Source organism: Trichechus manatus, unplaced genomic scaffold, assembly GCF_000243295.1.
Source record: "Trichechus manatus latirostris isolate Lorelei unplaced genomic scaffold, TriManLat1.0 scaffold00015, whole genome shotgun sequence".
NCBI classification, from domain to species: Eukaryota; Metazoa; Chordata; class Mammalia; order Sirenia; family Trichechidae; genus Trichechus; species Trichechus manatus.
The window spans coordinates 650,552-666,977 of record NW_004443951.1 but is presented as its reverse complement, the minus strand read 5'-3'; the positions used below and the strand labels follow the sequence as shown (position 1 = coordinate 666,977).

The 16,426-nt window shown below is 49.9% G+C and overlaps 1 protein-coding gene across 1 annotated transcript in view; it reads left to right on the top strand.

The window, feature by feature from the left end:
- Nucleotides 1-16,426, top strand: part of MROH7 (maestro heat like repeat family member 7) — a 64,307-nt gene that overhangs the window by 25,217 nt on the left and 22,664 nt on the right. The window contains exons 3-12 of the mRNA XM_012554272.1: nt 2,030-2,113; nt 3,040-3,117; nt 3,408-3,537; nt 5,472-5,567; nt 6,059-6,163; nt 6,369-6,504; nt 9,582-9,694; nt 10,025-10,201; nt 10,673-10,827; nt 13,529-13,667. Coding sequence (XP_012409726.1) covers nt 3,095-3,117; nt 3,408-3,537; nt 5,472-5,567; nt 6,059-6,163; nt 6,369-6,504; nt 9,582-9,694; nt 10,025-10,201; nt 10,673-10,827; nt 13,529-13,667 — 1,074 coding nt within the window. The 5' untranslated portion in view covers nt 2,030-2,113; nt 3,040-3,094. The remainder of the gene's footprint in view (nt 1-2,029; nt 2,114-3,039; nt 3,118-3,407; nt 3,538-5,471; nt 5,568-6,058; nt 6,164-6,368; nt 6,505-9,581; nt 9,695-10,024; nt 10,202-10,672; nt 10,828-13,528; nt 13,668-16,426) is intronic.

Genomic DNA, 16,426 nt, shown 5'->3' with positions numbered 1-16,426 from the left:
TTCTTGTCTGTCTTGTTCACAACTCTATCCCCAGCATCTGGAACAGTGCCTGGCACATAGTAGGTGCTCAATAAAAGTTTTTTGAATCACTGAATGAATTGTGGGAGGGGTTCCGAAAGGGACAGAAAGGCTGGGTATGACCTTTTTCAGGGCAAATCAGACCCAACCCAGGTCTTGGCTATGCAGCAGGCTGCAAGGGGCCAGAGAAGGTCAGTCCAGCAGGGGAGGCACAACTTGGTGAGGGCCAGCGGAGGCAGACTGGACAGGCTGGCGACCATGACTGTGACAAACGGAGAGTGGGCAAGACTGAAATGTGGACACAGTCCAGAGACAAGGAATCCACCTAGGCCAGGACACAGGGAACCCAGATGGGCAGCCAGTACCAGGGGAGTCAGCAGGAGGGAGGCCCTGGCCCCAGGCTGCTTAGGGGCAAGCTCCAGTCCCTGGGACAGTGCAGGGTGGGAGTAGGGGGGAGGGTGACAGGACCAAGAAGAGGCCCTGCATTTTGGGAGCATCTGTCCTCATCTTGTGACATTCTTTCAGTTGCCCATCTTGTTCTCTCCACATCAGCCTTCTTTCTGTTTCTCACAATGCCAAGCTCATTCCTGTCTCAGGGCCTTTGTACTTGCTGTTTCCTCTGCCAGGAAGGTTCTTCTCATTTATAAAATGGGTGCAATAAAGTTGCAGTGAGGCCTATGTTAGATAACAGATGCACAGCATTGAGCGTGGTGCCTGTACAAAGAGAGTTTATTTAGTTATTAAACAATTTATTGTGCCTTTGCTATGTGCTATGCGCTCTTTAGGCATTAAGGATACAACAGTGAACTGATACTCTAGTTTGGGGAGACAGGTAGGCCTTCTTCCTTCTTTCTTACATGGCTAGCTCTTCCTTGCCATTCAGAATTCAGAGTAAATGTTACCTCCTCTGACAGGCCTTTCCTGACCATTTGGTCTAAATTAGCCATCCCTCCACCATTACTCTCGCTGTTTATCAGTTGCTGTTTAACAAACCACCTCAAAACTTACAGGCTTAAAATTTCCCTCTGCTGGGAAGTATGGATTAGAGATGCCCGATTTCTCATGGTTCTGAGGTTTGACTAAGCTCAGCTGGGTGGTTCTTCTGCTCCACGTGGTGTAGACTGAGATCACTGTTGGGGGTTGGAACATCCAAGATGACTCTTCATCACCCAGGGCCTCTTTGCACATGGTCTCTCATCATTCCGTAGTCTATCCTGGGCTTCCTTACAGCATGGAGGCTGAGTTCCAGAGAGAAAAAGAGGAACCTACCAGTTGCCAGTTCCCTTAAGAGCTAGGCTAGGAACTGGCACAGCATCACTTCCGTAGCATTCTACTAGTTAAGGGTAATTGTAAGATGAGTCCAGATTTAAGGGGAGAGGAAATAGACTCCATCTCTTGACAGGCAAAGTAGGAAGGAACTTGTGGTCATTTTTAACCCACCACCCTCTCCATCAGATGAGCGTCTTTTGTTATCTTTATTATATGAAGTTATTTTATTTTATTTTATTTTTTTGCTTCTTCCATAAGATAGCAGGAGGTCATAGATTAACTGGACATCAGCTAATGTGTTCCCTCTCTCGGGTAGCAGAATGCCTTAACCTGACTAGTATGTACTACAAGGCCCTTAAGAAGTGATGCTAATGGTAGAATTTCAGGTCCCAGGTGTTAGGACCTTTCCTGTCTCACCAGCTGCTGCTTTTCTCCTCCCTTAGTTGACTGGAGGTGGGGGAATGATTTACAGCCTCCAACACCTTGTCCTCCTCCAAATGCTGACCTTGAGGGATTATCCTTCCCCACCCACCCCCTGCCACTGTGATCTTCTCAAATCTTCACCCCCCATTCTAAGCTCCCCTTGTGGTTTGTTACTTCTCCTGAGCCGGTGCAGGTGGCTGGCAGCTGGGGAGGAACAGGTGAATGTGTTGGGTGGTTAATGGGTGGCATGTCAGAAACCCCTGAGGGTTAGGTTCAGTGTGGTGCTCACTCTGTGGCTTTGTCCTCTGCTGCCCCCAAGGTTGAGAATGTCGTCACCTTCCAGATGGGTCAGAATCTGCTGGAACCAGAAGGAGAGAAGAAGATCCTGATGAAGAAGATGATGGTGCGGAAGTCACATGCGGGTCTGTGGCACTGGGGTGGAGAGTGGGCGGAAGGGCTGAGGCCGCCCACTGAAGAGACAGGGGTCTGAGGTGGGCAGAGGACACGATGAGGAGGCAGGACACCTGGTCTTGAGTCCTAGCTCCACCTCTAACTTCCTGAGGGAGCTTGGACAAGTCACTTTCTTTTTCTGAGCCTCCCACTTACCTCACAAGTAGGTGTGATAATACCTGTATCATTGGGTTGCTGGGAGGAGCACAACCCAATGGTTAGTTAACTGTAAAGCCTTATGCACCCGGAAACAGTTATTGTTATTTAACACATTCTTTCCCCAGAAATTCCTCCTGGTGGGAAACTTCAGAAAGTTTCCTCACCATTTTGCTAAACACAGTCACTGCTCAGTCATCTGCCAGAATGGGTTTTGCCAGTGATAACCACTGATGTTTTCAAAATTATATTTGGCTTCCCTTAAAAAGAGAAAAAAAATCCTTACGCTTTGCATCTTCATTTAACTAACATTAACTGAGCACCTACTGTGTGCAGGTGCTAGATCAAAAGTGGAAGTGAGAAGTAATTTGTAGGATGTTTTAAAGGAATTTAACCAGACAACTTTCAAGGGCCATGTACGTCACTTTTTGATCAGGTCCGTCCATGCTTTAAATAAGCCTCCCCACCACAAGGCTGCTGACATAATTGTTGTTGAGCCCTACATGCCGGGTACAGCTGGTTAGGGCGTAGGGTGTTTGTGGCGGCCTTGAAGTGAGGGATGGGTTTGAGCAGCAAGCGGGCTCTCCAGCTCCTGGAAGCCGGCAGGGTGTGGCACTGGTGGGGGCGTTCTGTACAGGCTGAGGGGCTGTGTGGCCTGCTCCCTGTGAGGTCTGGAGCGGCCCTGCCCCTCTCATCAGCCTTTCTGGGGTCCCCTCTCCAGAGGCAGATCCAAGAGGAGCCACTGGATTCCCTCTCTAGCAGCGTCCGCCGGCAGGCCATGGAGACCCTGACCCAGCTGAGGTATCCACGATGCCCCCCTCTTCTTACCACTCCCCCAGGCTCTGCCTGTCTCTTCTGGGGCCTCTCCATGGTGCCCCCACCACTCCTCACCTTTTCCTTTCCCTGGCCCAGTCCCTGCCAGGACTGTCTGACACCCATACCCCACTTCCCTCCCCCTCCACCTCTTCCCCTCCTTTTATGGAGTCTGCATCTCAGGGGGCCCTCACCCCAACCCTACATCCTTAGCTTCCTCTCCTCCAGAACAGGCCCACTTCCTCACTCGATGCCTTTGTTTCCTGTCTCTTCTCCAGTCACAAGCAGCCAGTCCTGGGGTTGCGGGAGAGGTCAGAGCTGGTGAATGCATGTGTGAAGAGCGTGTTCTCCCTGCCCTCTGTGCAGGCCATGCAGGAGAAAGACGAGGCTAAGGCTGAGGCCATACAGGTAAGGCAAGCCTCACCCTCCCAGGTGCATCTTCAGGGCTATCCACTCACTGTCCTCACACTAAGGTGTGTTTCTGGACCCCCAGGGTGGAGGAGGAGAAAGGTGTTCCAGGAGGTCGATCTGGAACTTCACCCTCCCACTCATTAGCTGCCTGGCCTTGGCAATTCTTCTCACCTCTCTTGGCCTGAGCAGACACTCGATGGATATTTGGTCAATGAGTGAATCCTCAGAACAAAAGGACCCTCATCTGGAGGGCCCTGTCCACTTCTGGACTAAGGACTGGACCATCACAAAGAAAGACTGAAGGAGTTGGGGCTGAGGTTTGGAGAAGAGGAGACTCAAGAGGCTGGTGTGAGCATCTTCACACTGCTGCAGGGATATCCTGAGAGGAGCAGGCAGAGGTGACCCTTAGGATGAGGGGAGAGCTGGGTCATTGGGGGGCAGAGGTGACCCTCAGGATAAGGGAGAGCTGAGGTCACTGGGGAAGGTTAAAGGAGAAGATGTCAGCTCAGGTGAGGCACATTCATTCATTCTTTCATTCAGCAAACATTAACTGAGTGCCTACTTCATGCCAAACTCAGTAATGGGGGTGGGGAGGCGGGGGAGATGGAATGTAAAATTACAACAGTGGTAAATGCTGCAATTAAGAAGTACTTGGTGCTGTAAAGAACCTGTGTTGTGGGGACATTCCCTGAGGGATCATGATGGTGGAGCTGAGAGTGATGATAGAGCTGAGAGGCTAAAGAAGAGTTAAATAGAAGAGGGTGCAGAAGAAGGAGCATTCCAGGCAGAGGGAACAGCCTATGTGGGTACCTGTGGACAGAGAGAACATGGTGACTGCAGAATCACGAGAAGGCAGTGTGGCTGGAGCCCAGAGGGCGAGGGCAAGAGTGGTGAGAAGTGAGGCTGGAGAGTAGGTGGTGGTGAGGCCACGCAGGCAGTTTGAGGGCTCTGAGCCCCAGCGGTGCTGTGCTGAGAGACTCAAAGGAAAGCTGGGGGAGTCCTTGCTGGGTGAGAAGAGAGGGCAGCCATCGTGTCATACCAGACATGGCCAGCAGAGGTCAGTGCTGCACAGTGATTGACAGCACATTGCAGGGAAGGAGGAGGTAGTTGGTGGGTGAGGCTTGCTTGGTGGTTGTGGTGTAATCCTGAGAACCACTGGCTCCTGGTTGTGCAAAAGCTCAGGAAGCCTGGACAATGAGAACCCCTGGGACAGGCTTGGGGAGCTGACAAGAGGAGAGGAGGCAAGGAAGAGAGGGTCTTCCCAGAGTGGCTCAAACCCACCAACCAGCCTGCACACATGTAACACCTACACCTTCATAAGACAATTCCAGAACTGTGAGATGAGGAACCTGGAACCTCAGAGAAAGGATAGTTTCCTTAAAGGGGCCCACTTGGAAAATCTCTTTGGGTCTAGGAGTAGAAATTCAAAAAAGAATCAGAGCACTTTCCCACAGACAATAATAAAAATAAGGTTGGCTCTCCTATTTATCTAGCTCTTATAATTCTAGAGCACGTTTCCATCCATCCTCTCATTTGTTCCTCATGACTTCAAACTTCCTTGCTGTGTGACCTTGGATGAGTGCCTTCTCATTTGTAAAATGAGAAAAACATTGTGAAGACAAAGTGCCATGGCTGTAAAACTCAGCAGGCACTCTCCTGGCCCGTGGTAGATTCTCAGCAAATGCTGGCTCTCTGCTTCCTCCCCCTTTAGAGAAGGAAGGGCAGGGATAATTATTACCAATTTGCCAATAAAGACATTGTAACACATAGAAGGAAATAATTTGCCCAATATTACCCATCAAGTTAGTCTTAGAGGTGGGGCCAGAAAGTAGCTCTCCTGGGTCTGAGAGCCCCCTTCTCTTCTGACCCATGCCAGGGGTGGAGTCTGCCCCAGAAGCCCCCTAGTGACTTGGTCCTCCTCCTGTCCACAGATACTTTACCATCAGACTCTGGATGCACTGCAGACGCTGCTCAATGCCCTCTTTATTGAGGATCCCACTCCTGTTGGGCTGAAGAGCATCTTGGAGGTACGGAGTAGGGAAGAGTGGGGACAGGGAGAGGGGAATTGACTCAGGAATGGGGGCTGGATGCAGGAAGGAGGGATTTGACTCCAGGATGTCATCTTGTGCCAGTGTTCTGCCTCCCTGTCCCTCTTAAAGGCCTTGTCCCGGTCCCGCACCCCTTCACTGTCTCTCTATCCGCCATCTTCCTGCTTCAGATGTCCCCATCTCCTCTCTCACTCCATTCTCCTCTCTGCCTCTCTCTTATTCTGCATGATCCTCCACCTCTCATCTCTCCTCATTGACCCCCTTCTTCCCTCCTGTTTGTCAGTCCTGTTCTCAGCTTCTGGACCCCATCTCCCCCTAAGCTCTGAGAAGAAGATGAGGGCTGTGGTGAGTTACCTTCACGCCCTCCCTGGAAGTTTCCTGCTGATTGGCAAAGGCTGGCCTGTCCACCTTGGCAGCAGGGGCTGGAATCCAGCCTGCAGATCTGAGTCTTGCCCTTATTGTCCCCACAGCCTCTGGGGCCCTGGATGTACTCTGAGAAGGCCCATGAGAGAGCACGGGCTGTGAACAGCAATGTCTCCGTGTTGAACCACACACTTCTGACACTGCCTTTCTTTGTGAGTGGCACCTGGGAGGGTGGGCACTTATGGGGAGAATCTTCCTAGCTCTGAGGGAGCCTGTGCATCTATCCAGGGATTGCTAGGTGGCCCTCACCATCCTCCGTCTGCTATCAGCGCCAAGACCATTCAGCACTGTTCACCATTTACTGTATAGCATTATTGAATCTATAAGCCTCAATCTCTAAGATTCTGACACAAATAGATGTCCTCGGGGTTCCCGGCACTGGGGCTTCTGCTGGGGAGGCTCATCCTTCGCATCGGGGATCCTGACGAAGAGATTGGCCGGGAAGCTCTGGACGGCATCACCATCCTTTACACCATCCTGGAGCTCCAAAAGCGTAAGCCCCATTTGAGTGCTTCTAAAACAAGGCTTCTGAATAGACACTCAGCATGGGAATTGGGGCAAGGCAGGCTGGGGCCTTGGCAATAAAGTACTGGTGAGATATGGGAGAGACCAGGATAAGGTCAGATGGGGCCTGGGAGAGCTGGTGTGAAGCCTTAGTCACCACAGAACCAGAGACAGCCTACAAACAAACCTATTCTGATTCAAGAAACTCTTCTTCTCCCTGAGCCTTTTTACATCCTTCCAAGCTTAATTTGTAACTTGTCTTCATGTTTCCACGGTATTGTGTACACCAGGACATAAAAGCCTTAATGGCAATTTTCTTTGTCTTCCCCACTAGACTTATTACCCCACTGAGGGTCGGGCAGGGTAGTGTCTTATTCACGACAGTATACTCAAGGCTTAGCACTGGGACTGGCACATGGTGGGTGCTCAGTGAATATTTATTGAATGAGTGAACCAAGCACAGGTCTTAGAATGTGAGTGGCTGAAACCCATAGTTGGGAAAGCACCCCTAGATCTGACGTCAGGGAGCTGGTGATGTAGTATAGGCTGACACAGGCACCCAGCCAGCCCTGCACCTACACCAGAGGTTCAGAGTACCAGCTGTTCCTTACCTTCATTTCTTCTCCATTTTCCCAACTCTGCCCCAAACCAGGGGACTTTGGCATGTTGTTTAAACTCCACTGGCTCTGGAGACATAGTGACCTGGGTACAAGACCTGGTTCTGGCCCTTCCCAGCTGTGTGATCTCAGGAAAGCCATGTTGCTTATCCAGGCCTAGGTTTCCTCATCAGTAAAAAGGTCACAATAGGTATAACTTGTAAGATTTTTGAAAGATTAAGCAAGGTCCTATATGAGAAGAGGCCAGCTCAGTGCCTGGTACATTATAAGCACTTTTTATATAGTTTCCTTTGTCCCTCTCCTACAAAAGATCATCTTACTCATTTCAGCCTATCATTGCAGCCTTTGGGGATCTGTCTGTTGTCCCTGCTCTTTTGGATCTCTAGTACTGGGGCAAAGATTTGGTCCCTGGGAACCACTCACACCTCCTGAGTGATTGGGTGAGGGTGGTATAAGCCACGTTATGATCGGCCTTAACCAAAACCAAAACCCCACTGCCGTCGAGTAGATTCCTGTAGGACAGAGTAGAACTCCCCCATAGAGTTTCAAAGGAGTGGCTGGTGGATTCAAACTGCCGACCTTTTGGTTAGCAGCCAAATGCTTAACCACTTCACCACCAGAGCTCCATGATTGGCCTTAGGAGTAGGAATATTATAGACCAAATTCGAGTTGCCAGATTTAGCAATTAAAATACAGGATGTCCAGTTAAATTTGAATTTTAGATAAACAATGAATAATTTTTAGTATATTTGGGGGCATACTTATACTAAAAATTATTCATTGTTTATCTGAATTCAAATTTAATGGGCGGCCTGTATATTATCTTGTAGTTACCCCTAGGTCAAACCCACACTGTCAGAGGAGTTTCGAGGAGTGAAGTGGTTTGTCCAGGCCCCCTGACTACAGGAAGCAAATCTGTATTCGAAGCTGGGTCTGTTAGATTCTACACCCTAAGCTCTTTCCCTTTACAAACAACACCCACACTTTGTTCTTATGATCACTGTGCCTTGATGGCCCTTTCTGGTGGTGCCGTGATTAAGAGCTTGGCTGCTAACCAAAAGGTCGGCAGTTCGAACCCACCAGCCACTCATTGGAAACCCTATAGAGGAGTTCTACTCTGTCGTATAGAGTTGCTGAGTCGGAATTGACTCCAGGGCAGTGGGTTTGGTTTGGTTTGGGTGTCTTGCATACCCTGAGGGGATCCAGGTGGGACCCAGGCCAGGCCCTGGTAAGGGCTCAGGAAACGGGCTTGAAATGTGTTTCTTTCAACAGAAAATATGTAGCCCCTGAGTCCCTGGTGGCGCAAATGGTTAAGTGTTCAATTATTAGCTGAAAGGTTGGCAGTTTGAACCCACCCAGAGGTGCCTCAGAAGATAGGCCTGGCAATCTGCTTCCAAAGGTCACAGCTCTAAAAACCTTATGGAGCAGTTCTACTCTGCACACGAGGCTGCCATGCATGAGTCAGGGTCGACTCAACGGCAACTAACAACAATACGTACCAGGTACTATTCTAGGTTCTGGGGACATAGCAGTGACGAAAAGAGAGGAATTAAACTTTCCTCCTTCATTAAGCTTGTGTTCTTTTTGGCACGAGACAAACAATGAACAAAATAAACGATAATACATATCATCAGTCACATGGTGAGACTGCTTTAAAAAAAGCAGAAAAGGGGAATTGGGGATGCCAGAGGGTAGAAGGGTTACAATCTAAAAGGGGCACCACCAACACCTCTCCACCCCCTGGAATGTAAAAAATGAGAAAGTCGGCCAATACCACGTGCTGGCAAGAAGTGGAGCTATCAGAACTCTCGTACACCGCTAGTGGGAGCGTAATTGGCTCCCCACTGCGGAAATTGTTTGGTAGTATCTCCTGAAGCTGAACATATGTCTACCCCACCATCCAGCAATTCCACTGCTAGGTATATACCTAAAAAACGCGTACATATGTTCACCAAAAGACATGTACTAGAATGTTCCCAGCAGTACTATGCATAATAGCTAGAAGCAGCCCAAAAGTCCGTCACAAGGAGAATAGATAAGCAAGTCGTGGTATATTTACACCATGGGAATTTATACAGCACTGAGAATGAAGGAACTAATGCTACTTGCAGCAACGTGGATAAACCTCACCCACGTAATGCTGAGGAAAAACGACCACGCACTGAGGACATGTCGTATGAGTCCATTTATGTAACGTTCAAAAGCAAGCAAAACTAGTCTATGGGGACAGAAGTCGGGATAGCGGTTACCCTGGGCGGGCAGGGGATAATGACTGGAAGTGGGGGGGCACAAGAGGGGCTTCTGGGGTGCCTGTCATGTTCCAATTCTTGCTGGATACATGGTATGTTCACTGTGTGCAAATTTATCAAGGGGGTTACTTAAGATTTGCGCACTTACGGCTTAAAAAAATAGGGTGGCCAGGCCTCACTGAGACATTCTCTTCTTTCAGGAGCCAGAGACAAGGAGCAGACCAACAAGATGGACCTCTATGAGACCAACAAGCGCTTCCTGGGGCCTTACAACCCTGTCAGCCCGTGCCAGAACATCCTGCGTGTGATCTCGGTGACTGCTGTTACCCATCAGCCTTCCGCCCAAGTGCCTGCCCCTCCCTCTCTTTCAGCCAGGCGACTCTGCAGGAAGCCTTCCCCACCACGTTAGCCCCTCCGGAGCGCCCCCTCCTCCTCTGGCCTGTGCCACATCTCCTGGGCCATGACTTTGTTTGCCCTGATGGGTGCCACCCAGTCCTGGGGGCAGGGACCGTGTCACCTCTTCTTCTCTAGCTCCCCCCAACCTCCCACTGATTAACTGGGTATGCATGGGCCCCTCAGTGGCTGTGTTTGTACGTCTGTATCTCACTCCAGGTATGTCAGCATCTCTGCATCTTTGTTTCAGGAATTTGGGGACTTCCTGGGGCCCCAACAGGTAAAGGACCTGCTGCTGGCAGCCCTGGAAGGGCTGAAGGGTGGCTCAGAGGCTCTCGGGAAGGACTTGGGGGAGATGATGCAGCTGGCTTCGGAAGTCACGCTCAGCTCGGTGCTGGAGTGGTACCGGAACAGGGCGCTGGAGGTGGTAAGGCCCCCCGGGGGTAGGGGGCTGGACTATCGCTGGGGATCTGGGAGACCCTACAGGACCTGCTTGTTGCTCTGGGCAGCCTGCTTGTCTGTGGATGGGGTTGGGGGGTGGGGAACGGTGTTGGAACCCTCACCAAGCGCTGGGGCAGGGAAGAGTGGAGGGGTGGTAGCTGAGTTCTGGGAGCCCCCAACCTGCAGGTTGCTCCCCATCCCCCAAGAGAAAGCAACTGAGCTGGGGAGTGGGGGAGGCAGCTAAGACCAACTGGCTCACCCCAGGGAAGGAGCAGGCACTGTGCTCTCTCACCCCCCATTTCTCTCCCTGCTCTCTCCTCTCCCGCTGACTTGTCATCCTCTCCCCTGTCACTCCTGTCTATCCTGTCACACCCCCTTCCTTCCTTCTCCCATCTCCCCCACACCCTTCCCCCACACCGTGCCTCCACCTGCTCATGGCTGCCCGGCTGTGCCTCAGATCCCAGAAATCATGCAGGGCATCTATGTGCAACTGAGCCACATCCAGGAGCCGCGGGCCCGCGAGGTGGCCCTGCTGCCTGTCTCCCTTCTGGCCAGCTCCTTCATGACTGAGGTTGTTGTGGCCCTGCTCATGTGCCCCCTCCCGCTGGACAGGTACCAAGTGGGGCCTGGGAACTTCTCCTTCTGCTCCCCTGCCCTCCCAAATGGCCCTTCTTCATAAGCACTGCTTGGCGTCAGGCACCATGCTGGGCATTTAATACATTCTCCAATTCTCACAACAATCCCATTCTACAGATTAGGAAATTGAGGCTTGATGGGCAATTTCTTGCCCTAGGTACCCATTGAGCAAGCAACAAAACCAGAACCTAAACTCAGGTCTGACTGACTCCAAGCCCAGAGCTCTTTAATGATGCCAAGGAAAGGAGGCCTGAGTGAGTGTTGGTCCTGACTCTGCCTCTAGCTGCTGTGTGATCTTGGGCAACTGCTTGCCCTCTCTGGGCTTCAGTGTTCCCTCCATAGTCAAAAGGAGGAAATATCCCTGCATCCCCACCCTGGAAGGGTGGTTGTGACAAGGAATGCAGCCAGTGGCCCTGAGTGTGGGCTGGGGCCTGGCCTGTGCAAGCGGACACACCATTCTCACGTTCTGATGGGCAGAAGGGACCGGGACCAGACAGTGAGCTCATGGGCACAAGAGAGTAGCCCAGCTAGCCTCAGCCTCCCAGTGCAGGAAACATTCCTATGTGTTCTGTGAATGAATAAAACAAGGCATTGTGTGTTGTTGTTAATTGTGGTTGAGTCGATTCTAACTCGTGGTGACCCCATGTGTGTCAGAGTAGAACTGCTCCATAGGGTTTTCTTGGCTGTAATAGTAATGGAATAAGATCATCAGGACTTTTCTTCTGCAGTGCCGCTGGGTGGGTTCGAACTGCCAACCTTTAGGTTAGCAGTTGAGAGCAAAGTTGTTTGAGAGCAAATATGAAAGAATTGTGCTAGAGCTGGGCAAATGGGGTGTGCTTCCAGTAAGGATCGGTGTTATCATTCATAGAGACTGAGAGCAATCAGGATAGTGAGGGCCAGCCTGGCACATCCCCATCCTCCCACCTGGAAGGATTTACCCGTTGCTGGCTACACTGCCCACCAAGGAGTTTTCTTTTGGGTTCAACTAAACATTCAGACTCACAAGACCATCCTGGACCACACTTGACACTGGAGTCACTCAGGATAGAGGACAGGGTAGTGTCAGGGGCTCCTCTTTGCAGGCATTCCCACAGCCACCCATGCAGCAGTCCAGACAGGGCTGGGGCGAGGCAAGTGAGGCACTCAGGGTGCAAAATTTAAGGAGGCACCCACATTTAGATGCTGAGGCTGCACTTGCAGGAGCCTGAGACTGAGAGCCTCCTTAAATCTTGGGCCCTGGATGCCTCATTTACTTCACCCAAGTTTTGGCCTCGAGTCCAGAGTCCAGTAGTCATTTCCTTGGGCCGCTCGGTGAAAGCTCAGGTGTAAGCAGAGGCCTAACTAGGGAGGGCAGGTAGGGCGCTTGCCTGGGCAACAAGTGCATGCCCTGGGCGCCACTATTGCCCATCACAGTTTCCATCACCATCTGTGAGAGATCATTCAGCAATTTAACACTAATTTCCCTAAGCGCTATTTTCCGTAGTTAGGCCCTTGGGTGTGAAGGAAGGAGACTCATGGGGTAGATGCAGGAGCTGCCCTGGCTTAAATGCTTCAGGCCTCACAGAAACCAGTCTCTGTTATAGTAACACCACAGGCTTTGCTTCCAGGGTCCCCACGGGGACAAGCCCAGTTACAGGAGTCACTGCACCTTGGGAAGCTCAATGCTGTGGCATCCCCACCTGGTTCTTATAGTTAATATATAGTTCCTCCCAGCTCAGATGCAATTTACCAATCGGGTCATTTTTACCATAAGCAATGTTGCCTGGCAACATAGTTGACATACTATCTTTATCGGGTTTCCAGGGGAACAAAGCTAGAAAGTTAATGGAAGGTTCAAATGCTCATGCAGAAGGGGAAAGATTTTTGTTAACCCTTTACCACACTGGTCCATCAGCACTGTTCCCTGGTATTATGTGACAAATGCAAGACCCAGGCCCCAGAGGGTTCAACTACTTTGATTCTTGCTCTTTGGTATAGAGGAAAGAGCACAGGCTTTGGAGACATTAAAAAGCAAACAAACAGTTGCTATCTAGTCGATTCTGACTCATAGCATCCTAATGTGTGCAGAGCAGCACTGCGCTTCATAAGGTTTTCAAGGCTGTGAGGTTTCAGAAGCAGATTGCCAGGACTTTCTTTCAAGGCACCTCTGGGTGGATTCAAACTTTTCAGTTAGTAGTCGAACACTTAACCAATTGTGCCATCCAGGGATGGAGACATCTGACCTGGTCTAATCCTGATTCTGTTGCTCATCAGCTGTGTAGTCTTGGACTAGTGACTTCAACTCTCTGAACCTCAACTCTGCATCTGTAAAATGGGAATGACAACACCCACTTTGAGGGTCATGAGAGCCCAATGACCTTGAATATCTTGACTGTCTTGTTCACATGCATATCCCCAGAGATTTGGCCTAGTGCCTCACATATAGCAAATATTCAGTAAATATTTGCTAAGGAAATAAATTCTATATAAGCACCTGGCATGATACCTGGAAAATAGCTTTTTCAGTAATTGTTAGCACCTCCACTTCCTGGGGAGTGTTTTCTGGACCATTCCTTGCTGGCATGCCCATGGATGTCATTGCACTGATGTTTTCTCTTTCCCCTCCCCAAACCATTTAGAGGCAGGGTGGGCCCCACTGCCCTGACCACCACTAACCATCCTCCCCATGGCCTCTCAGCAATGGAGCAGAGATGTGGAGGCAGCTGATACTGCGCAAGCCCAGCTGTGATGTCCGAAACCTCCTGGATCTGCTCCTGACCAGCCTTAAGGAGAAGCCTGTCACTAAGAAGGGCCGGGCCTCCATCGTGCCCCTAGCGGTGAGGACCCACCCCCGTCTCTGCCCTTCCCACGTTTCCTCTCTCCTTCCCTTCCTCTACTGAGCTCAGCACACCCGGGCTTTGGCTTTGAGTTCCCCACGCTGCCAGTGACTAGCTGTGTGGCCTTAGGCAGGTCTCTGTCTCTGGGCTCCTGTGATCTACTGGACAATAACAGTAGTGCTATTTACTGTGGCGGCGGCAGCCTGCGACAGTGGAAACAGAATGGCCTTGGAGCCACAGCTCTGAGTCTGAGTCTGGCATTACTATGTTACTGCTCTGTGACCCGGGCAAGTCATTTCACCTCTCTGAGGCTGAGTTTCTGCATCCGTAAATGGAAATAACATCTGCCTTATTTGGTGGTTGTGAAGGTGAAATGAGAACTCATTCCGTTGTTTAGGCAACACAAACGTTTAAGTACTTCTTGCTGTCAGGCTCAGAGTTCAGCCCTAGGAACACAGAGGGAAGAGGCAGCTCTGACTGCAGGATGCTGGCTTGACAGCCAGGTTGCGGGGGGCGGAGCAAGAAGAGACTGGAAGATAGCAGGCACTTGGTACAAGTGGACTGGAGACATGGATTTCTCTCTGCCTCCATCACCACCACCAGGGTCCAAGCCAGCTGGATAATACCCCTACTCCTCACTCATCTCCCTGCTTCTGCTATAGCCCCTCCAATCAGTGCCTGTTGCTATTGAGTTGATTCTGACTCATGGTGACTCCATGTGTGCAGAGTAGAACTGCTCCACAGGGTTTTCAAACCTGTGACCTTTTGGAAGCAGATCACTAGGCGTTTTTTCTGAGACAAGTCTGGGTAGGTTTGAACCAGCAACCTTTCTATTGGTAGTTGAGCACTTAACAGTTTGTGCCACCCAGGGACTCCTTCCAATCTGCACCACAGCCAAAAAAATCTTTGAGAAATACACATCTGTTCTTCTCACCCTCCTCAATAGCTTCCCGTTGCCCTTGAGTGTAACACAGTCCTCCTGCCTGTGCTGCATGACCCTGTACCCCTCTCCAACCTCAGCACATTCCATGGTCCTTGTACTTGCTCTGCCTCAGCCTCCCTGGTCTTTGTCATGTCCTCCTGCCACAGGGCCTTTGAATGTGCTGTTCTCACTGCCTAGAAAGTTCTCCAGTTACTCAACTCATACTCATCTCTCAGTTGTCAGCTCAAATATCACCTCCTCAGTAAAGTCCTCCCCAATCTCTCTGACCAGGTCAAATCTGTATGTTATACTTTCCCATGGCACATGCTTCACTTTGGGAGAATTTACCCCAGTTGCAACTTAACAATAGTGTAGGGGATCGTTGGATTAATATGTGAGATGCATGAGGATAGTGTCTGTGCCTGTTTTGCTCACCATGATATCCCCAATACCTAGCATACACCTGGCACATAGTATGTACTTGAAAAAATTTTTGTTGGGCTGATTTATTTATTGAATAAATATTTATTGAGCACCTACTGTGTGCTAGGCACACTCATAGGTTCTGGGAATTCAGCAGAGAGCAAGATATTCTGATGGAGGAGAGCAAATAAATAAATATACAGTGGACAGCGGAGGATACTGCTGCTTAATGATGTGTCTTACCCAAAGTCATATAGCTATTGAGTGGTGCTGCCAGGACTCTGACCCAGATTTCTCACCTCCAAATCCCGTGCTTCACTGCCATGTCTCCCCCACCACTGAGTTCTATGACTAAGTCGTCAGCATTATTTCCTCCCTGATTTGGGTTTTATCCATTCCTCCTTCAGTCACAGTTTTAGTGTATTCACGAGTCATTCATTCATGCTTCTTGTTCAACCAGCATAGTTGAGGCATGGGGACAACCTGAGCTGAATTTTTACCTATGGTATTGATAAACAGTTTGTGCAAGATGGAGCCAAGAGCAGAGGAGCCCTGTGGCACATCACTAGAGACCCTTCTCTATACCACAGACTGTACTCTTTGGAGATAGTCAGCAGCTTTGGCATCAATGAGAAAAGTTCAAGGGCTTTGAGTCCAAAAGGCTTGTCTTAGCTCTGCTACTGCCTCACTGTATGTTGTTCTTAGGTGGCTTCGAGTCAGTTCTGACTCATGGAGACCCCGTGCAAAACAAAACAGCGCCTGGTCCTACGCCATTCTAACAATCGTTGTTATGCTTGAGCCCATTGTTGCAGCCACTGTGTCAATCCATCTCATTGAGGGTCTTCCTCTTTTTCACTAACCCTCTATTTTAGCAAGCATGATGTCCTTCTCCAGGGACTGGTCCCTCCTGATAACATGTCCAAAGTATGTGAGACATAGTCTTGCCATCCTTGCTTCTAGAGATCATTCTGGCTCTACCTCTTCCAAGACAGATTTGTTCATTCTTCTAGCAGTCCATGGTATAGTCAACATTCTTCACCAACATCATAATTCAAAGGCATCAATTCTTCTCTGGTCTTCCTTATTTATGGTATTTTCAATCATATCATATGCATGCAAAAACTGGACAATGAGTAAGGAAGACCTCACTGTATAATCTTCGCCAATTACTTCTCCTCTCCAGCCTTAGCATTTAGATCTGTAAAATGGGTGGAAGTAACTCCTGTCTTGTGTATCTTACTAACTGTTGAGAAGAGTGAGATAGTGTACGTGAAAGGGCTTCCTAAGCAGCAAAGTACAAATAACCGTCATGTATTGCTCTCATCCAGCCCACATTATATTATTTATTTCCAAGGGAATGTGCTGGGGGTTCTTTCACTCCACAGTGAAATGCCCTTCCCTTGGGCCTGCTGCA